This window comes from Poecilia reticulata, linkage group LG5 (genome assembly GCF_000633615.1).
Source record: "Poecilia reticulata strain Guanapo linkage group LG5, Guppy_female_1.0+MT, whole genome shotgun sequence".
Taxonomy (NCBI): domain Eukaryota; kingdom Metazoa; phylum Chordata; class Actinopteri; order Cyprinodontiformes; family Poeciliidae; genus Poecilia; species Poecilia reticulata.
In genome coordinates this window covers 21,719,073-21,746,581 of record NC_024335.1, presented here as the reverse complement: position 1 = coordinate 21,746,581, position 27,509 = coordinate 21,719,073, and the positions used below count along the sequence as shown (strand labels likewise).

Genomic DNA, 27,509 nt, shown 5'->3' with positions numbered 1-27,509 from the left:
GCGCTGCTTTACCTGCTATCTGATCCTCCATATGTCTTTTTTACTGCAGTGAGCCTCGATGTAGCCAAACTCCTCCAGTATGGCATTGTTTTTATGCCATCTTAGATTGTGTGATAGATCGTGTTGATGCATTTTGACATGCTTCACCCTACGTGTTTCAATTTTCCACCGCAACACGCAAACTTCCCCATTCACTCAGTGCGTTATAGTTCCACGTCGCTTAGGATTTGTTGCTGCACATTTGCGCAGTGTGAAGGAAAGAGGAGACCAGCTGCACAGGCAGGCTGCAAAATGAGATGCAGGTGATCGGTTTGTGTGATCGGCAACAAGAGACCGTGAACGGCGATCACTGATCATACACTTTTTCACGGAAATCAGCCGATTATGATCGGTGGCCGATCGATCGGCACACCTCTAGTATCAACTTGCATTACAGGGCCTTATCGCCACCTACTGCTAAGGAGTAAGAATAGTAACTGATTATTTAATAAAAATTTTTTTTTGGTCTTACAAAAACCCCACAATCCACTGAAAAAGAGTCTGGATCCATTTTTTGATGCCGACCCGCCAGCTGAGTGTGGCTGCCCTAAAATATTTAAAGTTCTGGGTTCTCTCTGATGTCTTCTTCCTTTCAGCTCACCCCACAGGTTCTCCATAAAATTCAGATCTGGAGACTTAAATGTATCTGGAAAAGGGTTGATGTTGTGTCTGTATACCCTAAAGCTGCAGCTTTAGAAAGAAGAAGAAGGCGACTTTCTGAAGTGACAACATCCGAGGGGTAATTGGATGAGAGGGTTCCCAGACAGCAGGATTTATTGCCTCTGGTATGCAGTAGTTGGTGCCAAAAAGTGGCCAAAAAAGGGCAGCTGGAGCGAAAACGTCCCCAGGTGGTCAAATCCTGTTTTTCCAAATAGCTGCAGCCCGGTTCCCAAGCTGATCCTTTTCATTGCTGAAAGCATCTTAGCATTCAGAGCCAGTGAGATCTATTAGGCATAGTTCTGGCTTTAAAATATTAAATCCTGAGACTTCAAAACATCAACCCTGAACATAGGAAGCCTCTCCTGCATAACACACATATCCCCTAATGCCAGGTTCCTTTTCCAGCAGGATAAAACATTTTGATCAAAAGTTGATCTGTAACTAATTCAGCTGTTTTGGTATTTACTAGAAAAACACTCTGTTTAAAATACGCTTCATCCCAACCCTCACAGGACAACAACGATCCGCTGCTGGGACATCAGCAAAGGCTCAATGGCTTTAGCCAATCAGATCTGTTTCCGGGCCACAAGAAAAGCTTGACGCTGTAGCAAGGAGGTTTCAGTGTTGTGCTGATTTTTGTACAAGCTAACTGCAAGAAATTAAAATGTTACAAATAAAAAATGTCAGAAGAAGTTGCAGAAGCACAAAAGTTGTAATTTTTTATTAGTGGAAAAAAAATCTAAGATCTAAAAATCTACCCTACAACAAAGTACACTTGAATTAAGACAAAACTAACTCAAAAGCAACTTATCAGCAAGATATAGAAGCTTATTTTAAGTAAATATTTCTTTATTATTGATGAAAAAGTACTAGTTGCATTGGCAGATTATTTTACTTAAAACATGGAGAAACTGTCTTGTTAATGTTAATGTATCTGCCTATAAAACTAGAACATTTTCATCAATATTGAGGAATTATTTACTTAAAGCAAACTCCTATATCTTGCTGAAAACATACCTTTAAGTTAGTTTTGTCTTATTTCATGTCTAATAAAATATTTGCAGTAGAAACAAGACTTAAAAATATTTGGTAAGATTTGGTGTTTTTGCAGTGCAACACCCTCCAGAAGATTGAATGCCCCCAAAAAACATTTAGATGAGTTTTCTATAAACCCAAAGTCAGTAGATTTAACTTTTCCAATTTCCACCTGTAAAATAGTTTGCTGTTACGGCTGCACGATATCAGAAAGTTATGTCATGGTGGGATTGTTGGCAAATGTTGAACATTTTCTTTAATTTTCAGTGATTTCTGTAACTCGGCACAGTCTGTGACAGGTGTGGGCATCCACTGCTGTGCAACGCCATCCAGCAGATTGATCATCTTAATGACAAAACAAATTATTTGAAATAGATTAACCACAATATTTTGTACAGCAAGAAATCGCATTCATACTATGATAATAATATATTTGCAATATACTGTCACTGATTGGCTTAAACTTTTCTTGAATAAAGCAGAAACCAGAAAATTCATTAAGAAAATTCCCTTCTCTAACAACTAACATGAACATAACTGCTGAACTAAAACCAGTGTTTTTCTTTCTTCCACCTGGTTTTTGTCTCCCGGCCGTCTGTTTTTTGTGCTAAGCAGTGCTCTTTGTGTGCGTGTCAGGTTAATGAAGGAGAAAAGTGTAGACACGGTTGACGTGGGCTTCAAGGAGCGGAAAATGCCGATGGAGAGGGAGTACCAGCGGGTCTCGATATCTGGAGAAGAAAAATGTGGGGTAAGAAGCTCAAATCACAAGATTGCATACAACAACGAACGTTCATGCAAAAGCAAAAATGCATTCATGTTCATTTTTATTTTTGTGTTTGATGTGTTTTCCAGGTGCCGTTCACTGACCTGGTAGATGCTGCCAAGTGTGTGGTTAAAGCGTTGTTAATCCGGGAGAAGTACATCTATCGGTCCATGCAGACATTTTGTAAGACCGCAGCTCACGCCCTGCAGGACCTCGGGACGAACTCTCTGGAACTGGGAGTTTATGAAGACATACCAGAGACCCCTGTAGACGCAGGTACTCTGTGCACACACCCACTTCCTGCTCATCAAATGTGATTTCCATAGCCTAATTATTTATGTAAATATGACATATTGTGCTTTCTTGAACAGGTTAGGATAAATATATGGGCTATACAAAACATTTTCATTACACTTTTTGCACAAAGTCATTCTTAGATAATAAGATTTGAGTCTGGTCAGTTCTGCCTACTTTGAGCCTCTGTCAGAATGAGATGTTTTAAGGCCTCCTGTCACTTTAAATCCTAATGAGCTGCTGCTGGCCACGTCCCCCAACTCAAACAGATGGTGCTGGAACTCAGCTTGCGTTGCTAGGAAACGGGTTATGGTTGCTAGGTGAGGGGCAGTGCCTGGTGATTTTGTGAAGTTAGATTTGAAACGACAAATTTTCAAGACACTAATAAACATTAAAGTTTTACCAAAGAAGTTGGTGTTTGATGGTTTTATTTTCACCTATAAAAGCTGATTTTGTTGTTGATGTAAGTATGAGCCTTGTATTATAAACAGTTTACCAAATATGGTTTTCAATACTACAATAACGAGGCATCAATACATTATTGTGTCTGTATATTACTGTTATTAACCCTAAATCTCTCCTACTGGTTCTTTAGTTCTGACTGAAGAACCGAACCTGTTGAAATGATAGCCACATTAATAACTAGATGTGAAGGACTTGTGTTGCCGCTCCTTCACAATCAGAGAGCAATAATAATACTACTGTGTAATGGTGTCTCTACAAAGATACTGAGTCAGTTTGAGTGGAGGATTTTAATTCCACAGTACTTTTTTTTTTACGCAAATAACAGATTCACTCTTGAACCTTTTTTCCTCTCAGATGCCCCTGTTCACCCACCTGTCTCAGAAACGCACCCCTACGACAATCAGGACCCCAAGAACATGCCACCAGACACGGGATACGGCTGTAAGATGGTTGATGGGGTCATACATGTCTTCAACAAGAAAACAAACATGGACAAGTATGTGTTTGTTTCTGTATTGAGGATTATATTTGCTGATGTCATGATTTACTTTTAAATATAAAGTGCTGTGAAAAAAACAACAACAAACTTTCCCCTCTTATGGATTCCTCCTGTTTTTACTTTTTTGGTGAAGCAGAGATTGATGTTTGCATAAAGATTAAAAACAGATATTTGGTCAAATGAGGAATAAGATTTTCTTGATTTGGTTTTTGAGGTTTGGGTGTAGAAACCACAAATAAATGCAGATGATTTGTTTAACTCATTCAAAATAATAATAAAAAGCTTTTCACAGTGTTTTTTTTTTAAATATCACAGATCTCGAGTTGTGATTTAAAAAATCAGTTTTTGTGGGATTTGAAAAGTCTCAGGTGGGTTTTCCATTTTAAAATAGAGCTGCAAAGTTGGCTTTTGCTGAATTTGATTTCAACTTCAGAACTATTTTGCTACAATATTTGTTTGGGATAAATAACAAAGCCAAATAATACTAATGGTTTGTTCCCATATTTCCAGGATATTATAAAAAAAAACTACCTGAGAGTGTAGAAATTTAAGTCTGTAAATGTACAAAATTTTCAGAAACCTTTCTAATTAAAATAAAATTAAGAAACATAAACTAGGAGTAAGAGCTATGTGAATGCTGGACAAACCGAATGTGTAACTTGAAGTTGTTTTTCTCTTTTAGAAGCACAGAACTCGACCTGCCATATCCTGACCTGAAGGAGTACATCGCAGACATGAACGTCATGATGTCCCTCATTATCAACGGTCCAGTGTGAGTGTTACTTTAAACAATAAACCAGTTGGTTTGCAGTGTTTCTTTTGTGCAGCTCGAATGAAACTTGTCTCTTCTGTGCATCGTTTCCAGGAAATCTTTTTGCTACCGCCGCCTGCAGTACCTGAGCTCCAAATTTCAGATGCACATCCTGCTGAATGAGATGAAGGAGCTGGCAGCGCAGAAGAAGGTTCCTCATAGAGATTTCTACAACATCAGAAAGGCAAAAACATCTCCCTACTTCTCTAGTATTGATATAAATGGATCTCTGTGAGAAGTATGAACGTAAATTATAAAGTCCAGCCCAGTTTTTATTGTTCAAAAATAAAAACATCCTTGTGAGAAAGAGATTTTCCTTCTCACTGTTGCCACATGCTTGCTGAGGAAAGGGATTTGACTGAAATCTTTCTTTGATAACTTTTAGCCTGCACTGTTTTACACCAAAGATCAAATTAGAAAGTTTATAACTCAGTTTGAATCTGTCTATATAATTAGATTCAACTAATTCTGTATTTCTGTGTATTACTTGGATGTAGTTGTCATGTAAAGTTCCTTAAGCTGACATTTGTTATGAATTGGTGCTATGTAAATTGAAATAAAGTTGATGTGGCTCTTCATCTTGTCTCCAGGTGGACACTCACATACACGCGTCATCCTGCATGAACCAGAAGCATCTTCTGCGATTCATCAAGCGAGCCATGAAGAAATATCCTGACGAGATCGTCCACGTCGAGCGGGGGCGCGGTCAGACCCTGCGAGAAGTTTTTGAGACCATGAACCTGACAGCGTATGACCTGAGTGTAGACACACTCGACATGCACGCAGTGAGTTTTCACAATGTGATGGGAGATGGAAACTAACTTCTTTACTACTAATAAAACTTGTTTTTTTTCCCACGTTTCTCTGCTTTGACAGGATCGGAACACATTTCATAGGTTTGACAAATTCAACTCCAAATACAACCCGATTGGAGAGTCCATCCTGAGGGAGATCTTCATCAAGACGGACAATCATGTGGAAGGAAAATACTTTGCACACATAGTTAAGGTGCTTATTAATTCAGCTACAAACTGTCCAATCGAACAGTATCAGTCCTGAACTCACACTTAAAGCTGCTGTCTTTATTTTTCTTACAGGAGGTGATGTATGACTTGGAGGAGAGTAAATACCAGAACTCCGAGCTGCGGTTGTCCATCTACGGTCGCTCCAGAGACGAGTGGGACAAGCTGGCGGAGTGGGCTGTCAAACACAGAGTGTACTCCGATAACGTGCGCTGGCTTATCCAGGTGCCCCGTCTCTTGTAAGAGCTGCTGACTTTTTGTTTTATAATAATAATTCCTTCTGCTTGTTAAAAATCAAGGAAACAGATACATCAGACCGTCGGCCAACGGAAAGGCTTAAAACACTCTGAGGACACCGTGGAGTGTGAGACAAAAACTAAATCAAAAACACAAAACTTTTGGCAGCTTTCAGTCTGACGTTGTGACTTCTTTGGGTTTGATCAGCACCCATTTCTACCAAGAACAGTACTTTAAGTTAGTAAATTATCCAGCTGTTTTGTAAACCATAGCAGCAATGAATAACTCTAGTAAACAAACAAAAAAATTGTCTTGTGTTTTTCAAATGTTTTAGGGTAATTTTGATGTGCTGAATCCAAAAACCACATTGGTTTTGCTCAATCAGGTCACATTTCATTAATACACTCTGTTGCAAAACAATCCTTTAATCTTAAACCTTTTATTGGATGATAAATATTAACGGAAATTAACTGATAATGTCAGAAAACTTGATTTAGTCAGAGTATCAGATTTCTCTAAATTAGTATAAAAATTTGACATTATTTAGAAAACTTTGTCATTTTTCGTGCTGATTCAGCGGCACAAAACAGTCTAAATTCAGTTGAAAAAATGGACAACTTCCAAAAAATATTTTCTGTAACCCATTGCAGGAAATTAAAGTCTCTTTTTTTCCACATAATCAGTCTGCATTTTATGAGGATGTATCTGTCAAAATGTCTAATCTAATGATCCGCTGCTATGAACATTTGGGCCAGTATCCGATATTAATGTTGCTTTATGGCTCATGAGTGATATTTACTGTTAAGTAAATATTTCTAAAGGTTCTTTGAAGCTAATCCTGCACGTGTAGCGGTTGGTATAAAACTCAAGACATTAATTCACATGCTGCTGTTTGTTTGGCTCAGACACAAAAAAGATCATTATTCCACGTCAGAATGCAAGATGACATTTAGAGAAAGCTGTTATTGATTGAGTTTAATAAACACAATTATGTCATATGACATTAAATTAAGAAACATGTTTCCTACCCTGGAAGCTGCTGTTGCCTCGCTGGTCTGACTTTCTGTTGTCTGCGGGTTGTGAACTTTGTTTCTTTTTCTTATCTTTCTGGACTTTTAAATGGTAACTTCAGTAGAGCTTATCTTTGTCTCCTGCATGGAGAGTATTTAGTCAAAATAAAGGTCCTCACTTTGTCCTTTCCTGTGTTGCCTGTCAATGTCCTGTTCCTGTCGGAAAGGTCAGTGTTAGTCAAAAAAATAAATACTTTTTCGTTCCACAATCAAGATTCACGCTCCACAGTTCAGGACAAAATGTCCTCATCAATATATAAGGTATATAAGCTTCTGCTTTTGCACCAGCTGCTGTTTTTGTGTGAGAAAAGTGCAATTTATATCAGCTTTAAAAAAAAATAAATGAATGGACAAATTGTGATTTTATTATGTTTTATGGTGTTTTTCTATCTCTAAAATAAATGTAACTTTCTTTCTTTTCTTTTTTTTTTAGTGACGTCTACCACACAAAGAAGCAGCTGGCTAACTTCCAGGAGATGTTGGAGAACATTTTCATGCCTCTGTTTGAAGTGACCATAGATCCGGCCAGCCACCCTGAGCTGCATCTCTTCCTGGAGCATGTGAGTCTGACCTGCTGGTTGGTCTGGACTGTCCTGATGACCAACATCAGAGTGAACTGAATTCTTGCTTGTTTGTTTGTATTTTTGCATGCTGGCAGGTTGTTGGTTTCGACAGCGTAGACGACGAGTCCAAACCTGAGCACCACATTTTTAACCTTGACAGTCCACTTCCTGCCGACTGGACAGAGGAGGACAACCCACCCTACTCCTACTACCTCTACTACACCTACGCCAACATGACTGTGCTGAACCACCTGCGAAGGTAACAACATGTCATCACTGCTTTTAATCGTTCATTTAAACCCAATTATTCTCTGATCTGTGAGTTTCCCTTTGTGTTTAACTCAGACGACGAGGATTTCATACATTGGTTCTGCGACCTCACTGTGGCGAAGCGGGCCCGATCCACCACCTGGTGTCAGGGTTCATGTTGTCAGAGAATATTTCCCACGGTCTGCTGCTCAGAAAGGTCAGTACGGCTCTCAGGATGGATTTTGACAAACTACAAAGATATTCAGCAGGTCGTTTGGGAAGCTTGTCACAGGTTTAGTGTCTTTTGTTGGAATTTGCAACAAATGTGGCGAAAACAGAAACTTAAGAACAAATAATTGTGCCAATAAAGAGGTAAGCACTTCCATCCGCAACGACAAAAGAAACATTTAAAAAGCTAAAGAATAATTATAAGAGAGATTTTATTGCTTTAGTCCAAATAAAGGTGATTAATGATTCATGGTATGAATGATTTTAAACGCGACTTTAATTCATGTATCATTGTGTCCTTATGTGATACCGTCTTAAATGTGATTTTACTAAACATTCGGTTATTTTGTCTCTTCAGACGTGTCCAACGTCCATCTGTCTAAAGAGACACAAAACAACTAAGTGTCCCATAATAAAAGGATCTTTAAACATACTTTTAATTTAGTATGAATAAAAGTTTTTTTTAATTCATGCCTCTTTTAAATAATTTTATTTGCTTTTGAGAGATGAATATCTCACCTTTTATCAGAAACAAACCTGTTGGTTGAATATAAAAATTTAACTTGAGTCTATGATGGCTATAAGTCTGCTTTTTATTTTCTCTTGTACTGTAAAAAGGGGAAGAGATGAAGAGTATAAAAAAGATTGTTTTTATAAATCTTAGTTTGAATGTGGGACAAATTAAAATGAAGTATGTTTAGTCGCCACCGTCTTAGATGCAGTGACCCGTCAACGTTCCTGGGGGTCACAAAAGGTCACTTTTACCAGCATGCAAAGGTACTTCACTCTCTTTGTCTCACTCTTCCTTCCTTTTCCAGGCCCCTGTGCTGCAGTACCTTTACTACCTGGCTCAAGTTGGCATCGCCATGTCGCCGCTGAGCAACAACAGCCTGTTCCTTAGTTACCACCGCAACCCGCTGATGGAGTACCTGTCCAGAGGCCTCATGGTCTCCCTGTCCACAGATGATCCCCTCCAGTTTCACTTCACCAAGGTCTGTTGGACAACACAAATGTCACATCCTCACAATTAAAAGGGAAAACTAAACTTTTTATTCCTGTTGCGTGGATTTGAAATATGTGATGATTTCTGCATCAGGAGCCTCTGATGGAAGAGTACAGCATCGCAGCTCAAGTGTGGAAACTGAGCTCCTGTGACATGTGTGAGCTGGCGAGAAACAGCGTCCTGATGAGTGGATTTTCACACAAGGTGACGTCATTTATCATTCACCTGTTGAGGGTAATAAACCTTTTTATCTGTTGCACCATTTGGCTAGGTGTGGTGCAGTTTTACCAGGTGGTATTTTTTATTTTAGTGTCAGAAATGATCATGCATGAGGGTGGGGTTTACAGGTTAGAGCGCCTCTGCAAAGTACAGACACTCCTTCGACCTTTTCACATATTTAAACCACGAACTTTATTGTGTTTTATTGGAGCTTTAGGAGAAAGACCAACAACGAGTTCTTCAGCATTGTGAAGCGAAAGGAAAGAGACTTTTCTCTGATGACCCAAAGAAAATTCAGTGCTACGATGTACTAAGATCAGGTTTATTTGCAAAGCGCATTTCAGCAACAAGACAGTTCAAAGTGCTTCACACCGTAAAACCAAAATACAGCAATTATGAAACGAGCAATAAACATTAGTTTGTCAATCAAATACAGTGCCGTTACCAGGAATCAAAGGCAACTTTAAACAGGTGAGTTTTTAGCCTTGCTTTTAAGGAAACGGTATTTAAACTATTTTCTAGAAATTTCTTCCAGATTAGTGGATTGTAAAAACTGAATGCTGCTTCTCCAAGTTTGGTTAAAGAAGACAAGTTTTAGGCTAGCTGTTATTTTGGTGCGAAGATAATTGAGTGATTTATAAACTAACAACAGTGTTTTATTGTTTATTCTGTGATCCATCTTCTTGGTTTTAGTCAGAACTTGAGCAGCAGCGTTGTGGATCAGCTGCAGCTGGAGGATGGATTTTTTTTTTTTTATGCAGCCCTGTTAAAGATAAACGAATGAGTTTCTCTAGATCACGCCGAGACATTATCCCTCTAATCCTGGAGATGTTCTTCAGGTGATAGAAGGCCGACTTTGTAACTGTCTTCATGTGGCTCTGAAGGTTCATGTCAGAGTCCATCACTAGACCCAGATTTCTGGCCTGATTTTTTATTTTATTTAGTTGTAATAACTAAAGCTACACGCTGACTGTAGCATTCCTCTTTAGGTCCAAAGATAATAACTTCAATCACAGTACACAGTACACAGAGTCCAGCTATGTGTTGTTTCATCTCAGTATAAATGTATCTGTTCTGTGAAGAACATTAGTGACTAAACAACATCATGAAGGCAGAAGAACTTAACACAAGGTCTCAGATGAAACTGTGGAAAAGGTTAAAGCAAATTTGCATTATAAAACAGTATCTTAAAAACAGGGTATCTCGGGAGGAGCTGCAGAGATCCTCAGTTTAAATGAGAGCATTTTTTTAAACAGTTTTATTAGTTTTTTAATACTAATAAAACTCTTTTTTAATAAAAAGAGTTTGCAGTTTGCAACAAGCCATGCAGGGGACACGGCAAACACAGGAAGGTCTTTTGGTCACACGAGACCAAAAGTGACCCACACACAAAACTCTTTGTGCTCCAAACATTCCCAATGAAATTTCTTTTCAAACCACAGGTGAAGAGCTACTGGCTTGGCCCCAGTTACTACAGAGAAGGTCCTGAGAGCAACGACATCCGGCGCACCAACGTCCCCGACATCCGTGTGGCGTACCGCTACGAGACGCTCACCGAGGAGCTCCACCTCATCACCCACGCCGTGCGCACGGACGAACTGGACGGCATTGACGAGGAGGACACGCTCACCATGGGCCCCGTCTCTGGAGGACGCTGAGACGTCAGGCTCCACCCCCCTGTCCTCTCTCTCTTCGTTAGTCCCCCCCTGAGTCTGCGGCCCTCTCAGCATGCCCCTGAAAACGTGATGTGAGAGAAAAGTCTGCTGCTCTTTACACACCACTGTAGAAGTCTGCTGTGCTGCTATAGCTGTGTAGCTACGAATCAGCCACGGTTTCAGTGCTGCTGTGTGTTTTTATTATTGAAAATATAATCATGCAAGTTTCCCAATTTTTTATTTTTATTTTTTTAGACATTTAGCTTTGTGTCTGTTGCTCTCTGGCAATCTGTTTTTATTGCGATAAAACAGAAGGAAAAACTGTGATCTCTGATTATAGATGCAGAGTAGCCATAACTTCAAACTGGGATCATTGCGTCGGGTTGGTCACACCTTGCAGAGCAACTGACTTTGACAAAAGCTTCGTGTGCGATCCTGCTTGTTAGTTTAGAATCCATCGTTTGCCAAGTTGCACTTTCATAGTCGGTCTTCTGGGATTCAAATAAGCACTAATAGTAAAACGCAAGAAAGAAACATTCCTAAACGAAAAGAGAGTTTGCTCATTTGTTATGTTTTATGGTAGCAGAGCTACAAAGAGCACAAAGAAATGTGGATGAATGCTCACTGCGTTGTTGGATTGCATCCATTTAGTTCTTTGCATGCTCTAAACTCTTCATAATCACCAAAATAAAACCCTCACCGTGCCTTTCCATTACTACCTAGATGCAGTGCATGTCCAGATTTTCCTTTCCTCCGTCTTCTTTGTGAATCTCCACACCAGACCTGAAGCTGAAACCCAGCCTGAAGGTTCTCATCTTCCTCTCTACTTCAGCTAAACAAATACTCTCCTGCATGCCCGCATGACAGATGTACGCGAGGAGAGAACGACCTGTTTACATCCTACCGTCACGTAAAGGGACGCTAACCCCCGATCCAAACTTCTGCATGGTGGAAACCAGCAAACCGTGCTGGGACACGGTGAAGGCTGCTGCACGGTTCTGTAGCGTCATTTCCAGTAACGGTCTCTTTCTGTCACTCCACAAGATCCCAGCTCTCATCAAACGCTGAGATTTTGGGTCAAACGGGGTTTTGTAGCGAAAAGTAATCGGAAAATGTCTGTAGAGTTTGCAGAGCTGTGTGTGTGTGTGTGCTTTATAGATGAAGGAGAAACCGTTTGCATTTGGTACGACTACAGCAGTTTCTGACTAATGAAGGATGATCTCAGAGGACTTTATGTGATTGTTAGAGTTCAATTATGTTTTTTAAAGCTGAAATAGAAGTAAGACCATTTTGTAATTCTCAGTATATTGAGGAAAAATCTAGATTTTCATTCTGTTTGTTTTTAATATTAAGTAATGAACCAGTATTTTAGTGCCCACTCTGCTCGTTTAGTACTGTGGAAGCAAATTACCCAACAATAGATACATGTTGTGTTTTACTGATGATGAATGGTGTCGCCTCTTTTTCAAGTAGCCAGTAAGACACCAAAGCACGAATATAATTATGCATAAGATTAGCTGAGTTAAGTATTCCTGATATTGTTTGGTGCAAATATATATATATATTTTTTGTTGTGCATTTCTGCCTTTCACTTGAAACGTTTCGATGTTTAATAACGACTGAGTTTTATACTTTGTGAAGATTTTTGTTTGCCTTTTAAAATTAGGAGTTCATTTGGTTCACGTTCAGTGTCGGCCATATTTATTGACACCTTCAGTAAGGATGTGTAAGGACTAGTTCGTATTTTATTGCAGGATCTCACCCTGAAAAATAATAGTTTAATTTTAATGCATTTATTTATGGGAGGGGGGAGAAAAACTCAGTTTTTACTGCGTCTCCTCTTGTCATCATGGTCACTTTGTAACAATTTACCAAACTGTAGTCGACAGAGAGAGGGATGTTTGACCATTGCTTTAAAATGGAACGGTTATTACCTTTTTTTTTTTTTAGCTCACCCCAAAAGGTTTTCTTTATGATTTTATTCCAGAAGCATATTTGTTATCCGATGAACCGTTTGTGTGACTCATTATCCTGCAGAAACACCCGATGATCACCCATTTTCACCCTTTTGGTAGCATCCACCAGATTATTCTTACAGATTTCCTGATATTTCAAAGAGCAAATAGAGAATAAAGTATTCAGAAAGAGGCCCACAGCATCACAGATCCTCCACCGAACTGAACAGTGGGTGTGAGGTGCTTTTCCATGTACCGTTTCTTTGTTGCACCAAACCCATCTGAAGTCGTAACCAAGTGTCCCAGCTCAACATGTTTACGTTTTTTTTTCTACTATTAAATAACCAGTTTTCATGAAATGCTTTCTAATGCTGCAGTTTTCCCTCAGTGAACTGCGGAGCGTGTTTTTCCATAACGGGATCGATGCGGGTTCTGATCCATTACAGAGAGAAATCAACCTTTGTGTCAAGTCATAGATGAGATTCAGGGAAATAAAGTCATAGATTTCAAATTCATTTTCACAGAAACTTTGAAAGTATAAATCAAACAAATGCCTTATTTAGATTTATTTTATAGAGATTTTTATAGTCGTTATCAGGGGTGCCAGTAAATGTGGCCGGCGCTGCGACCCGGACCGACCCGATTATTTCCACTTTTAGTTTCCGCCCATTGATCTCTGACCCTGTTTACTGTCTGCATCGTGTCCATACTACCTCACAAACACAAACCGTATAATTGTGCTTTCATTGGTAGCCGATATTATCCACAGGATGAAAAACTAAAAGAATATTTTAGCCTTTGATTCACTGAGAATTGGGTCAGAGCGGCTGGTGTAACTGGCTGTGGCCAAATACTGGTTTCTGCTATTGTTGAGATGTTATTAGTAATAATATATTTTCCCCTGTAAATGGAGAGAAAAGCTTCATGATATATAATCTCCTCAACACTGTGACTTACGTGAAGCACAAAGAGACGACGTTCAGTTATTATCCGTGTTAAAACCTTCATTGTTTGGCTTATTTTTTGCTGCTTGCCGTCACGTTTTTGTTTCGTCTAAATTGTATTTTTCCTGATGGTCTTGTTTTCTCACAACTGTGTCACTTTTTGTTTTAAATTCTGCCTAATTTGACTCCTGTCGATCTGTAGCCTTATTATTGCTTGAGACGGTTTGCCACAATCTTACTGATGAGGTTCGTCTGTGAAAACTGAATTAAAAATAAATAAAGCATGTTAATTCACCTCAGGCGTGCCAGAGTTTTTACTTTAATTTCCAAGTTACACAATGATTACAAACAAAACACTTCAATTATTTGCAGTAATCCAGTTTATAATATAATGTTTTAATAGAGATTACAACTTAAAATAGTTGGGATAGACAGTATATTTAACATGCTTAGCATTTAGAACAACGTGAGGAGTTAGTGCTGATTTCAGAAAGTGACTACAGTATCTTTACATGTCGATGCAAATCTGCTATATTCTGCTTTTTGCCTCTAATTTGCTTCCAGCATCAAGTCCATTTTCCTCGTACTTTCCAGCTGTGATGATTCTTCAGCTTGCATCCTGGGTGTTTTAAAGAAATAATGAGTTGTTGGCGCTTACAGCGGCAGGAAAGACGACAGAGGCTGAATCTTTAGTTTGAACAGATCAGAGACTTACCGCCAAGGCGGATCTGACCGCCTGTAGTTGGAAGAAGACCCGTCCTCCTTCCTCTGGACACACCGACTTCAGCTCCTCCCTGCTCATCCCCAGCAGCATGGAGCCGCTCAGGACGCCCAGGCAGCGCACGGTGCTGCAGTCAAAGCAACGCTGGAGTTAGTTAATGTGTAACCGAGCCCAGCCATAACCTCAGAGGGTTTATGAGAGAAACAGTCACTGCAGGAAACGTCTTAGTGTGTTTAACCAGCAGAGAACATGGGAAGCATTTCAGGTGTTGGTTGCTAATTTATGTCCTTGTAAAACTTTTCATTAACGCCCATCGTGTTGCCACCACGAGCTCGGCATGAAGAGAGATGCCAGAAATCCCCTGTGGACTTTGACACAAGCCGTGTTGGAAATAAACATTTGGAAAAAGCTGCTCAGGGTGTACGAGACCAAAATTGGGGAGCAAAAATTTAAATGCTGCATCTGAATACACTATTTTCTCCATAAATCCCGGAGGTGGCAGCATCATGCTGAGGGGACGCTTATCTTCAGCAGAGGCAGAAATTCTGCTGGTGGATACACAACAGGAGATAAAAACAGGTAGAATAAAACCTGTGTGAGGCTCCAAAAAGACTAAAAATATTAAATGGGTTTGATCACGTGTTGGGATGGTCCAGTCAAAGCCCGGGCCTGCACTAAAATCTATGGCCATTCCTCTTAAGCAATGTGTTTCATCCTCTGCACAACGAGTTCAGGCTCCTCCCATCCGAGTGCAGACATGTAAAAAAGTAAGCAGCATAAAACCTTTTGCCAAAGGTTTCCAATGTTTCCTTTAGCATTAATGTTATTTTGTTAATATTTCTAATCTTGTGGATTGATAAGAACACATCATCTTTGTGACAAGTGTGGCAATCCCTGAACGTAGCTGAATGTGGAGAGAGCTCAGTGTTGGCTACAGTTTGCCGTCACTCACATCGGGTTGAATCCCATGTGCTCCAGCCAGGTTTTCACCTCCGGTGGTTTAGATTTCCTCGTCAGAACTGGAGACGTGTCAAAATCCTTCATGAAAATAGAAGAGGCATGTTTTCTTTGTGTGTGTGGACAGTTTTCATTTCACCATCATTTCATGTTTTCTGAGCAGGAGCCACCTCGTAAGACTGAGCGTCAGCATCTTCCAGGACGTTGTTTGGGACGTAACCTTCCTCTCCTCTGTTGTTCCTCACTTTCCACCACTTCTTCGACTTGTCCAGAAGCTGCAGGAGAACAAAACCAAAAGAAGAGACGGAAGATTGGTCCGTCTCCTTCTGAAAGTCTCATCATTTTGGGAGCGAGGAAAACAGATACTCACATCGACTATTTCTCCTTTAGTGACGGTGAGCTCGCTTTGGTTTCTGGATATGAAGTCATATTTGACGCGCATGTCGCGTAGTTTTACCTCGACCGGCCTGTAAGTCGCAGGGAGAAGGAAAACCTCAGAGCAATGAGATTTAAACTTTGATGAAGTGTAACCTGTGCACTTACGGTGGTTTTTGTCGTTCTTTTGGCGGCTTCCACTTGGCATAGCTCTGCGCAGAAAGTGCCGACAATAAGTTATTTTTCTCTTATTTCTCTTGAGCAGAAGGAAGAATCGTTGATTAAAAGTCCACCTGACCGGCTCCTCCTGTGCTTTGCGTCCAGCTGTGTTTGGTGGCGGCTGCAGGCTCGGTGGAGGCCGAGGACTCTCCCGCCGAGGACTCTCCCGCCGAGGACTCTCCCGCCGAGGACTCTCCCGCCGAGGACTCTCCCGCCGAGGACTCTCCCGCCGAGGACTCTCCCGCCGGCTCTCCGGTTCGCCGGGGGGAAGCTCTCCAGTCACTTCTGGGGGCTGCCAACCATCATAAAACTGCATGTTGTAGAGTGGGATGTCCTCATCCTCCTCTGGCCACTTGGTACTGGCGATAGCATCAGAAACATTTCATCTCGTCAGGTAAACCGAGTCACGAAGTGGATATAAATACAGAAAAGCTGAGGTTCCCCTGTCTTGCCTTTCATGCTGGGACGTTGCTCTACATTCTGACAGCGGTAGACAGAGGGCCACATATGCTAACGAGACAATTTGGTCAGAAGAGAGTTGCAGCACAAAAACTGCCACCGCTGTGATCCGATAATAACATCCCGTAGCATTATATTAAGATGTGCAGACACTAGATATACTGTTAGAAGTTAAAGTGAAATGTGAGGGATGTGTTATAGTCTAAATCATTATTGTCAAACTCATTTTCATTTTCAAAGGACCGGTTTAGGAAGAATGTACCGGTATTAATAAAAGTAATTAGCAACTAAAATATTATAACTTTCTCTGCATTCATTGAGTACTTCTAAAAATTAAATATTTAACATTGAAATAATTTGGCTCCGTACACATAAAACTTGATTTGATTTGACTAATACAATGATATTCATTTTATTATTTGATTTAATTTGACTAATAAAGTAATATTTAACCACAAAACTGTTATCTTGAAGTCATATTTCTGTGGTTCTTAAGAGTCTATAGGGCCACAGAAATAGTTTTGGCGGTCCGGATTTGGGATGCGGGCCTTGAGTTTGACAAATGTGGTCTAAATAATTCAGATAATTAATATTTGACCACTTGGGAGAATTCATAGAGCAAGAAAGTGTAATTCCCAGGTGGACAGTTGATCTGAACATATGAAATAAAGAGTGAGAATTAAACAAGATGGAAAAGTATTGCACCCTGTCCTGATGCAGCAGAACACTGTGAACGACATCCCACTCATCCCATTACACATTAAACTTTCAGAGCACATTAAAAGTGAGGAACTTACTTAAAAAGTGTGAAACTTGATGTTCCTCAAAACCTCCCATGTTTCCTCAAGGTTAGACCTGACAGTTCACAGACTGTTTGTTCTGCAAAACACCCAGCTGGTCTGATAGAAAACTAAAAGGAGCTTGTAGAAATGAAGGAGAATTTGAAGAACATCAAGTTCTGTCGAGTCTTTTAAAAAATAAGTAACTTCACTCCTATTGTGACAAATTCATGTGTAGCGGAGGCGAATAGGGTGAAATTCACAGAATCCTGCTGCATCGCGACCGAAAAAGTTACTTTTCTGCGACACCGCCGTGTCTTTTCATTTTTTTAATATTCCTATTAAAGGATGACAGAACTTTCCGGAAATGATATTTCAACCATCTATGAGTCTCCCCAAGTGGTCAGATAATCATTTGATGAATTATCCAGACAGTAAGTCATTAAAACATACGTAAGACTAAGTATATTGATATTATTGGATTGATTCTGCACCAGTGGCAGCTACAACAGCCCGCCTATGTTGGAAGGAGATATAACATTATCCCTGTCAATAAAAGGCTGGCAGTGTGCCGGGCGCAGCAGGAACCTGGGGATGTTCCAGGCGTCTCCCAGAGACTGCCACAGGTTGTCCTCCTCCGAGGACGCCTCCTCGCTCAGGAGACGGATACACTGAGGCGTGAGCAGCGGGGCGACGATGGATGGAGGGATGGTTTCAGAGCAGTGAGAGCACACCTGGTGAGGAAAGACAGAATTATTATCGCATTGCAACTTTTTCCGGATCAAACAGAAACGAAACAAAACGGAAAAGCTTCGAAATACGAAGTCACTCACGAACGCCAATGCAGAGAACAACGAGTGGACTAAGTCGGGAGCGGCTGGATTGTTGATCTTTCCGTTGAGCTCTCCCTGCGAAACAACGCCAGCGTCCGTTAGAGCGGGAGGAGGACACGCACCACGACACCGTGGAAACAGAGACACACACCAGAAGGTTGAAGCCAGATTTGATTTTATGGAGGCAATCTGAAAACTCCTCCTCGGGCGGCATCCCATCCCCTCCTACATGGATCAAAAACCACACAGTGACGCATGGACATGTGAGAACACACGTCAGTCTGAGGGCTTTTAATGAGAACTACCTTTCCCTTTTTTCTTTTTCTTTTTCTTCTTTCCACTTTTGGCCTCGGCCGCGGATATTTTCCCCATGAAGATCTCGACGTCGGTTACGATGTGGTTGAGAATGTCCTGCACGGAAAGAAAACTGAAAGTCTCATTCACAGCGTTTCTTTTACGTTTTATTCCTTCCGATTTAAAGGACTGGAAAGCCAACGTTGCCTCAAGTAGAGGAAACTCACAACATTCCTGTCCAGTTCTGTGTACGGTCGAGGGGGAGGCAACGGAGACGGCATCGGTGGCGGGACGTCGTCTTCCTCCCTGTACCGACGCAGGTCCAGCTCAGGCTCAGGGAAGTCATCCTCAGCTGGATGAAGAAACAGGGACATCGAAGGTAAAAGGTAATTTTATTTCTATAGCACATTTTCAGCAACAAGGCAACACAAAGTGCTTTACGGGAATTAAAAGGAAATACAAACAAAATAACAAACCAAAGGAAAGAGCAAAAGAGGAAAAGGAATCTAATGTTGATGTAAAGTATGCAAACTAGATGCTCCAATTCAGGGTTGCTAGATGAGTATCCTCTGGTCTGATTCCATTTCTGGGTTGGAAGAGCAGGAGTCTAAAAAGTCGTCTAATGATGTTGATCCAAACATTGTAAAAAATAAAAGATTTGGAGAAACAAAAGCTGCTCACATCACAGTTTTCATCTACTATTTCCACTCTTTGTAGCCATTTCTGGGTGTTTGTTTATAAGATCACATAAAATAGACAAAGACTAAAAACAACATTGTTCTCCAAAACAGCACTTTCATCAAGTTTTCCTGAATGGAAACTTCCTGAATGGAAAGCTCTAATATTCTTGTAGATTTTTTTTTTTTAAATCCAGAACACATCTATGTTGTTAGCGATGCGTTACGTTTTGATGGATTGTATTTGCCCATCTGAATCTTCTTCGTTGACGTCACCATTTTACATTAAACCACCGTTTAATGATTTTTACATCTCACCGTTGTCAGGCGGAGTCCACGGTGGCGCTTCATGCACAGGCCTCGGCTCTGCAGGCTTATTGGGCTGTTTCACTCTTTCATGTCCGCCCACAATGTGTCCGTTGCTGCTTAAAACACACACACAAAAAAAACAACATTTTGAGTAAATAAAACCAACAAACCCATCCACATGTAACCAGGATTTACTCCCACCTGAGGTGTGAACCCTCACTCTTCTGCGACAGAACTCGCACTAAATCCTTTGCGATGAAATCGGCCTTGGACACAACAGAAAACATTAAAAATTTTTTTGTCTTTTTCCTCTCAGACCCTCCGCCCAAAGCTGCGTCTCACCCTGACTTCATCGCACTGGAACAGGAAGACGGTGGTGGCGGGTTTTCTCCTGTTCTGGACGGACAGGATGAGCAGAGAGTCGAACACCCCGGCGTCCAGAAAGGCCAGCAGCTCCTTCATTTCACGAGGAGAAAACGACTCCAGCTCTTCCTGACGACGCACAGCAAAGTGATGTTAGAGCAGCTAAAGCCACGACATGATGTGAAGAAGATTATCCACTTAAATACTGAAAAATACTTTTTTTTTTTTTGCATTAGTTTTCTTACAGCGTCATATTTTTACTCAAGTAAAAGTAAAAAGTAACTGTCCAAGAAAGGACTCAAGAATAGTATGTTTAAAAATGATTTAATCGGATGGGCAGAAATGTAAAGTTATCTTCAAATCCTAGTATTTTAATACCAGGATGTAAAATATATATATGAAAAAAATACATACAAACACATGATTACAAAGTAGCAGACACAGGTAGCTCTTTTGTAAATCGTAAAAAAAACGTGAAACCGAAACAGATGAAATACTTTGTCAAATGGCACAAAAGGTGGAAAATAACTTTAGAAAAACATAAAAAATAAATCTTACTTTAGCTTAAGCAGTGGGTGTGTTTGAATCTCGTACATTTTTGTTTTTTTCATTATTCAGTAAAGTTAATCAAAGCATGTCCATATTTTATAAAAAAGAAAAAAGACTCAAATAAAAGTAAAACACACAGCGCAGTAAAACTGCTCCATTTTCCCCCAAAAAGCTTCTCGGATCAATGTAACTATCTCCTCTGCGTGGGTCGGCGTGTGAACTGATGGCAGATTTCATTGTGTTTTATATTGAAAACTTTGTGTTTCGTGGTTCTGACAGAACACGGTGGACCACTCTCGCCTGTCCAGGCTGCAGCTCACCTTGGTTTCGTAGTCTATGAGCAGCAGGTTGGCACCGCGGACCTCCAGCACCATGTTCTGACCCCAAATACGACCCGTTTGATCCAGAAACTTCAGGCGCTCCACGCAGTCCGGGATGTTTCTGAGATCCCTCCCGTTCAGGTCGCAGGTAAACAAGTGCTGGAGCAGATGAACCTCTAGTGAATTATTAAGGCCAACGACTCAGAGACGTGCAGTTGTAAAGGTTGCCGTGGTAATACCTCCACTCTGTGCTCTGATTTCTCCATCATCTTGTTCACTGATGCTGCATACTGCAGCCTCTGCACTGTTGAGCCACAAAGCAGAACTTGTGAGCGATAATTCATCGATAAAGAGGTGTGATTATTTGATCCATGCGGCACCGATCACTCACAGTAAATCGACTTTGCACTGGGTCTCGAGATGTTCGATATTTGGGAGGCGGAATCATCCATGTTGGAAAATCCACTGGGTCAAAGGGAAACGACACCCAGAGGTGATGATGGGGAAAACCGAGACCAGTTGGGTATCAGGAAATGACATCATAAAATACGTACTTGGACTGGAAGGAAATGTAGCTGCCGGTCTCAGAACCGTACGGACTGTTGCTCCTGAACATCCTGTCCTCACACACCTGCCGGATCACACATAACATGGACACCAAACTCTAGACGTCACAGGTGTTTGCTGGCTCAGAAGAGCGCCGAAATAAATCCATAAACCGATCCTCCCAGGAGCTTTCATTACGCAACACCAACTAACAGCAGAAAACATCACAGTTTGTTCTGTTTGGGCTCAGAAACTGTTTTTAAAACCCCAAATGCCAGTAAAAGGTGTTTTGTTCATCATTACCTGGCTACATTTAGCAATGATCAACCAGGCAACGATAAGAGGTTTCCAATACTGATTGATTTTCAAAACTACGGGTGTTATTCCCCAATTACCTGAAAATATTTACATACAGACGACTTTGGTGTTTAAAGAACATTTTGCTCATTGAGTTTATGAAATTTTAACCTTAATGGGAATGAATTAGAGAAGCATTCATATTGGCAGGTTGTCTTAAAGGACCCTCCGCACTTTTCAGACAAAAAGAACTGTTCACTTAATCCCGATGTTACCACCAGGCTTCCTACCTTTCTTGTTTTGCTTCTGAATGAATCCTGGCGATTTCCTCCTGCGTTATTTACAGCGGTTCGGCAGCAGCATCCAGCTTGAGTTCATATTTTAATCCTTCACTTCGACGGCGTGAACCCAAAGCTTCCTCATGAAGGAGGAGGACAAAGTCCGCTGTCAGGAGCAAAACGATGCGTGCAACAGCGACTCGTCTCAGGTGAGGGAGGGAGCTTTGGTGTGGCTTCACAAAGGTTAAGAGATCCTGAAGAAATTCCCTATAAGGGAAAAATGACTCCGATTCCCGACATTTTATCTCTGTGGTTTTGCTCATCTATTCAGCATAAAGACTGTGGATTAAAATCCTGGGGAGAACTATTTAGTACTAAATGTTTGAGTTCATCAAATGAATTTTAACATCAGAGGAACATAAACGTACCTTAGAGAAAATACTGAATCGTTTGTGAAATTAATTTATTTACTGAAATTAGCTACCAAACCAACCTGGCAACATATGTAAGTGTATTTTCCTGCAATAATTGTTAATTCTGAATATTGGAAGGTTTTGTTTGTAAACAGCTTTTTAATTGGATTGCAGTCTTGATGACTGTTAAGCCTCCATTTTGTTTGTTGAGTTATTTTCATTCAGCTCATTAACAAACTGATGGCCAAATGTTCTCCTTCAGGACTTTTTGCATGAAGGATGAATTCATCCGTCCAACAATCAGAGCACACCGCTCAACTCCTAAAGCATAAAAATAACACAGAATATCATCTTAACTCAAATATATGACCTTAGTTTCTATTCAGACTCCTGTGATTTTCAGACGTCTCAATAGAAATAGTTTTCTAATCATTCCCAGCCTGTCTTTGTTGCTCATCTGAATCGGGGCGAGATGTGGTGCTGAGATGTGTTAGCCTACTTCATGTTGTCAGACAGGTCCTATGTAAAAATGTCTTTATTCTTTGTTCTAGTTAATCACAGTTAATTTATGATTTCTGTGATTTATGTAAATCATCTTGGACCTCCTGGTCTGTCACTACTTTAAGATTTGCAACTTTTATTCTACATATATATATTTATTTTTTTATGAAATGTGGATACAAGTCTGTAAAGTATTTGTGACTTTTTACAGCTTAGCTTTTCATTGGTGTTGTTCTTTTCCAGTGTGTTTCATAAAAGGAAGCAGTAATAGTGGACTAAACCAGGAAATTAATGATGCATGTAGGACTCTATTATTTTTTGTTACTCATCTGTCCATCAAGGTGTGGACTCAACTTTTCTTCATATTCTGTTTTCATACCTTCAGAGTGGATGAAACATTAACCAGGATGAATTCCTCTGTGACGTAACAAACAGCAGAGTTACATTTGGCTCAGAGGACGAACAAAAGCGTCACAAACAGAGCGAGCCTGGTCCCAAACAGACAGATTAAATAAATCTGTGATTCTTGAGAATAGGGACAAAACATGGATAAAGCACAAAATTTGAATAAAATATACACAAAAATATAATTTTTTCAAATATCTGACTAAACTAACCTGGGCCATGTGAGCACAACAATGTATATTTTCCTGGTGTTTGTTGAATATTTTTTTATTTTAAACATTGTAGTAGGTGGCTGGTGTCTGTAAAATCCCTTGTCCAGGAGCAGAACGCAATGCATTATAATAGTTTAAAATAATTAAAAGAATACTAAGATAATATATTATGACAATTAAGTTTAAGTAGTCATATAAATAATTATAAAAGTATCAATAAATTGAATTAAAATCATTTTTATATACTTTCCAACTCCATTGAAATGTGTCCCAAGTTTTTCTCAACACCGTCAGACATAAAAAGAATGTAAAAAAAAAAAAAAATCAGGCATTATTGGGGGCACCAGAATTTTTGAGGACCCCATGACCTCTTCCCTTCTCTTCCTTTGCTAAGAGGCCTAGTTAGCTCTGGTTAACACATGTTATTAGTTTTTTTTTCTGTTTTATTCTGAAGTTACTCGTCACAACCAAGATGTGTCAACACCATAACTGACAATTTACAAAACTTTGATGACATTTTGTGAAATAAAACCTTAATTTAGGAAAAATGTAAAGATTTCATGGACCTGATGAGCTACAATATGGCTTCCTTCAGAATAACAACATAGAAATTGAGGTAGTTTGGCATTTCGTCAACTTCGTCAGTTTTTGTGACGCTTTCAGTGAAATTGTTGTCAAATCTCACTTAAATGTGCAATTAATTCATTTTAATGTATTTCACATAAATTGCATTACTTCACATGTATCAAGTTTTTCTTTTTACTCACTAGTTTGTCACCACCTTCAGTTCTGTGTCAACTCCGTCAGATGGACTTTTTGGGGGGGTTTTGTTTTCAATAATATCTATTTTTTTGTTTCTTGAGAAGCAGTTGTCTGTAAAAATGAGTAAAAATATCACTAATAGAGTATTTTAAAAATCATTTTATATTTATTTTTGTCCGATGGTGATGACAAAGTTCTGGGTCAGGTCGATTTAAAAATGTAATTTTTAAAAAAAGTTGCAACTGGGAGCCTGTACCTTAGCATCTTTACATTTCCAAAACATTACTTGTCATATTTGCATACATAAGGTTGAGAAATAAAAAAAAATTGGGAAAATTAAAACCCATTTTGTCCCTATTCTCAAGAATCACTGAAATACAAAATTATAATCGTTACAGCAGTCATTCATGTAAAGTGCTGCTGATGATTTAAGAAGCTTCACTAAAAACGGGGTGAATTTCCCACTTCAGTGTTTCTGATGTTACAATTGTAAATATTCCTAAACCAACAGTGTGACTCAGACGGAACAAAAACGATACATGGTTTTCTTTTTCCAAATTAAAAATCTGAAATGTGTTTTTGCCCACTTTTATCTGATGTGCTAATAAAGTGAGGGAGAAAGTCGTGGAGAAGTTTAAAGATGGATTCAGTTATAAAACAATAACTTAAGCTTTGAAGTTTGTTTTTAATGTGATAAAAGTTACCATCGTATCGAGTGTAAAATTTAAATTCAGATGTGGGGATGTTGGGCTCAGTCTGTAGAGGCGCGAGGCGGAGAACTTTATGTGTTCTAACATTATACTGTTTAAATGTTACACATTTAAAACATATCTATATGGACTCTGCTACAGCTGCAGATACATTAAAATGAGTTTCAATTTATTGTTATTCAAATTTAAATACATTATAGTTAAGTTATTTAAATTAAATTTATAATACAAAGCACACAAAGGCTTTTTAAAATGTACTTCAATAAAAAACATTTTAAAGAGCAAAATTTAAACATTTTGCTTTTGAAGAGACAATCGTGAAAGTTAAATCTGCAGAAGGAAAGATCCCAATTCCCCAAATCAGTCTTAAAGTTAGTTATTGCATAGCAACTAGATTATATTTTTCTTCCCTCTGAAAACAGAAAATACTTTAATGAACTTTGGAACTGGTGTCCTGTCAGGGTTTATTTTTAGAAAACTCAATATCTTTGCCAAATGAGACATCTCCCTTCAGAGAGGCTGAATTTAGATTTAAAAATCTGCAGTAAAAAGGAATAAAGCTATAAAACCATCAGCAAAATGTAGACAAAGTAAAAATTACCACCACTAAATGAGTTTAGTTTCAGCTCTGGCGTTTAATCTGGGCTCAAACACATTACATCATGTTGAGCTGAAACTCACACTGCCAGCTGTGTTACATCAGCACATCGATGGTAGTTTACCTTATGGATTACCAACCAGTCAGCTGCAGCACAAACTCATGCAAGAGCATCTCTCCACACAAACAATAAATCATGGTTAAAGTCTAATTTTTTTCCACTGTGCATGTGTCATCGTTTGGAGCCCAATCAAAAGTAAGATAGTAATCATAAAAATGTGTTTAACGGTACTTTTATTGATAAAAAAACAAACATGCAATCTCAGGGTAAATACATTCGACAGATCATAAAACATTTCAGCACCCCAAAGTGCAAAGAAAAAGAACAATACATATCAATGTTGTCGGGTTAGAATGTTGCTTGGATACAATCTGTAGCTAAACTAAAATGTGTAAAAAATAAAATAAAATTCAACATTTCATATGGAAAAAGAGAAGCCAGGAGAGCAGCAGCTGGTCAAACTCAAATGTTCCCGCAAAAAAAAAAAAAAAAAAAAAGTTTCAACTTAAATCAAAGGAGGATAAAGAGGGGAACCACGTGTAGAACAAATATTCTTATGTGCACTGTAGAAGAATCCATATCCATCCCTACACGTATTCACATTCATCTACATTTTCATTTTCCAAACAGAAATCTCTTGCTGGATGCATTTTTCTATGCAAAAAAAGTGTAAAACTRAAWTACAGAAGAGTGARTASGATCAGTTTCATAAGCCTCTCGTGGTGTCAGACGATCACATATTGGATGTAGATGGAGATAACTCAGAACAATATCTGTAACTGATTAACTATGATAAATATTCCTCTGCAGCGAGGCGGACTTTGACCTGCAGAACCACCAGCCATCTGCAGCATCTGCACAGACTAATGCACTACTGCGTAGAGCAGTTTCACAAGAAAAAGCTGAACAGAACAYAAATCCTAAAGTATATTGTGCACACTTCTAATCAGGATTACATACAAGTACTTGTTTCCTAACAGGGGCGTGGGGGAACCCTGCAGAGGTGAGTAATATTTGTATAAAACAATTGGTTCACAGGTTCATTGAGTCTGCAGAGCCTGGGCAATGTTCAGGCCTGGGTTGGGGCCCAGAGCCCAGCCCTCCTGGCCCTGGTGGTTCTGCAGCAGGGTGTACAGCTCCTTCAGGTGGCTCACTATATTGTCCTTTATATCTGGGATTGAAATCTGCAGGCGCACGCTGCTGCTGTCAAATGAAAGGTTGTTGTCTCCGGAAAACATCTCACTTATCATCCGAGCCACAACAGGAATGACCTGWGAGAATGAAGAACAAGAGAAGAGTGAGAGGAAAGCAGAGGACCGTCTAATGAGTCCAGTCTGCACGAGCAAAAGACAAATTTACCGTTACATTCATCATGATTTTGTTTTTGATTCATTCTATCCTTTTTWTTTWAAACCMATCAGCAGTGAGAAACTTTTAAAGGGTCAGTTTTATGCAKCAAACACTTTTTTAGCTTTACATCATGTTATAATTCCTCCATCAAAAACACACCTGCAGTGTTGCCTTGATTATTTCATGCATGTCTGAGAAATCCTTTAATCTCCCATGGCAACCATTCAGCCGTGCAAAACRCCTGGAGCGCCGCCTTCAAGACGCGCTGAGAGGGACCGTCATGTCAAATGAAGTTTAGGTGCCGACTACTTGACAACATGTCATCAGGAAGGCAGACCAAGAAAAAAACTAAATTGTCCCATCATGAAAACACATGTGGTTTTCTAAACTGAAATCAAAATGTAATTTGTACTTTGAGGTTTGGTGAGATGAAACTGGGACTGAATATGTGGCAAAGTGCCTGGTAAGTATGGTGGAGGATCTATGATGCTGTGGGCCCATTTCTCCTTTGAAAGTAGAATGGTATCATGCATTCTCCAGGTACATGGTGCCATTTATTAGTCATAATGTGATCTTCAGTTGTTAGAAAAATGCTGCAAAATTTTGCAGTGTGACACGTTGAAATCAGTCTCTGTTTCTTTAAGAAGCTCCTATTCTGACACTCCACCTTCGCAACAATTAACCTTTCTTAAAACCATTGATTCCTTAAAGTTGTAGTTTATGAGGAGCCCAGCAGGTTTGCAAGCGTTTAGGCCCCCAGAATGGCTGACAATGGAGATTAAAGGATTTGTCAAACATGCATGAAAGACA

The 27,509-nt window shown here is 39.6% G+C and overlaps 2 protein-coding genes across 6 annotated transcripts in view; one reads left to right on the top strand and one right to left on the bottom strand.

The window, feature by feature from the left end:
- The window catches only part of LOC103465193 (AMP deaminase 2-like), a 37,894-nt gene extending 23,888 nt beyond the window's left edge, over positions 1–14,006 (top strand). For all 5 annotated transcript variants that reach the window (XM_008409815.2, XM_008409816.2, XM_008409814.2 and 2 more), the window contains 14 exons: positions 2,371–2,482; positions 2,587–2,773; positions 3,611–3,752; positions 4,438–4,527; positions 4,621–4,750; positions 5,157–5,351; positions 5,443–5,574; positions 5,664–5,827; positions 7,329–7,455; positions 7,554–7,717; positions 7,804–7,924; positions 8,754–8,927; positions 9,032–9,142; positions 10,600–14,006. In XM_008409815.2, coding sequence (XP_008408037.1) covers positions 2,371–2,482; positions 2,587–2,773; positions 3,611–3,752; positions 4,438–4,527; positions 4,621–4,750; positions 5,157–5,351; positions 5,443–5,574; positions 5,664–5,827; positions 7,329–7,455; positions 7,554–7,717; positions 7,804–7,924; positions 8,754–8,927; positions 9,032–9,142; positions 10,600–10,815 — 2,065 coding nt within the window. In that variant the 3' untranslated portion in view covers positions 10,816–14,006. The remainder of the gene's footprint in view (positions 1–2,370; positions 2,483–2,586; positions 2,774–3,610; positions 3,753–4,437; positions 4,528–4,620; positions 4,751–5,156; positions 5,352–5,442; positions 5,575–5,663; positions 5,828–7,328; positions 7,456–7,553; positions 7,718–7,803; positions 7,925–8,753; positions 8,928–9,031; positions 9,143–10,599) is intronic.
- A 14-nt stretch (positions 14,007–14,020) lies between these two features.
- Positions 14,021–21,841, bottom strand: eps8l3a (EPS8 signaling adaptor L3a). The gene is made up of 20 exons (XM_008409823.2): positions 21,700–21,841; positions 21,121–21,320; positions 20,958–21,031; positions 20,806–20,870; positions 20,567–20,725; positions 19,677–19,826; positions 19,536–19,600; positions 19,344–19,450; positions 18,576–18,700; positions 18,360–18,465; positions 18,206–18,279; positions 18,055–18,129; positions 17,810–17,955; positions 16,063–16,342; positions 15,933–15,976; positions 15,760–15,856; positions 15,560–15,664; positions 15,385–15,470; positions 14,427–14,559; positions 14,021–14,330 (listed from the first exon to the last, which is right to left on the bottom strand). The coding sequence occupies exons 2-20, from the start codon at positions 21,216–21,218 to the stop codon at positions 14,319–14,321; spliced, it is 2,001 nt and encodes a 666-aa protein (XP_008408045.1). The 5' UTR covers positions 21,219–21,320; positions 21,700–21,841; the 3' UTR covers positions 14,021–14,318.
- Between the last annotated feature and the right edge of the window lie 5,668 nt (positions 21,842–27,509).

Coding starts and splice junctions, on each gene's coding strand:
- eps8l3a (XM_008409823.2), bottom strand. CDS start 21,218: ATGTTATGTGTGATCCGGCAGGTGTGTGAGGACAGGATGTTCAGGAGC. Junction 19,601..19,676: donor TCCAGTGCGATGAAGTCAGG/GTGAGACGCAGC, acceptor GTTGTGTCCAAG/GCCGATTTCATCGCAAAGGA. Junction 19,451..19,535: donor AGTGAGGGTTCACACCTCAG/GTGGGAGTAAAT, acceptor GTGTGTTTTAAG/CAGCAACGGACACATTGTGG.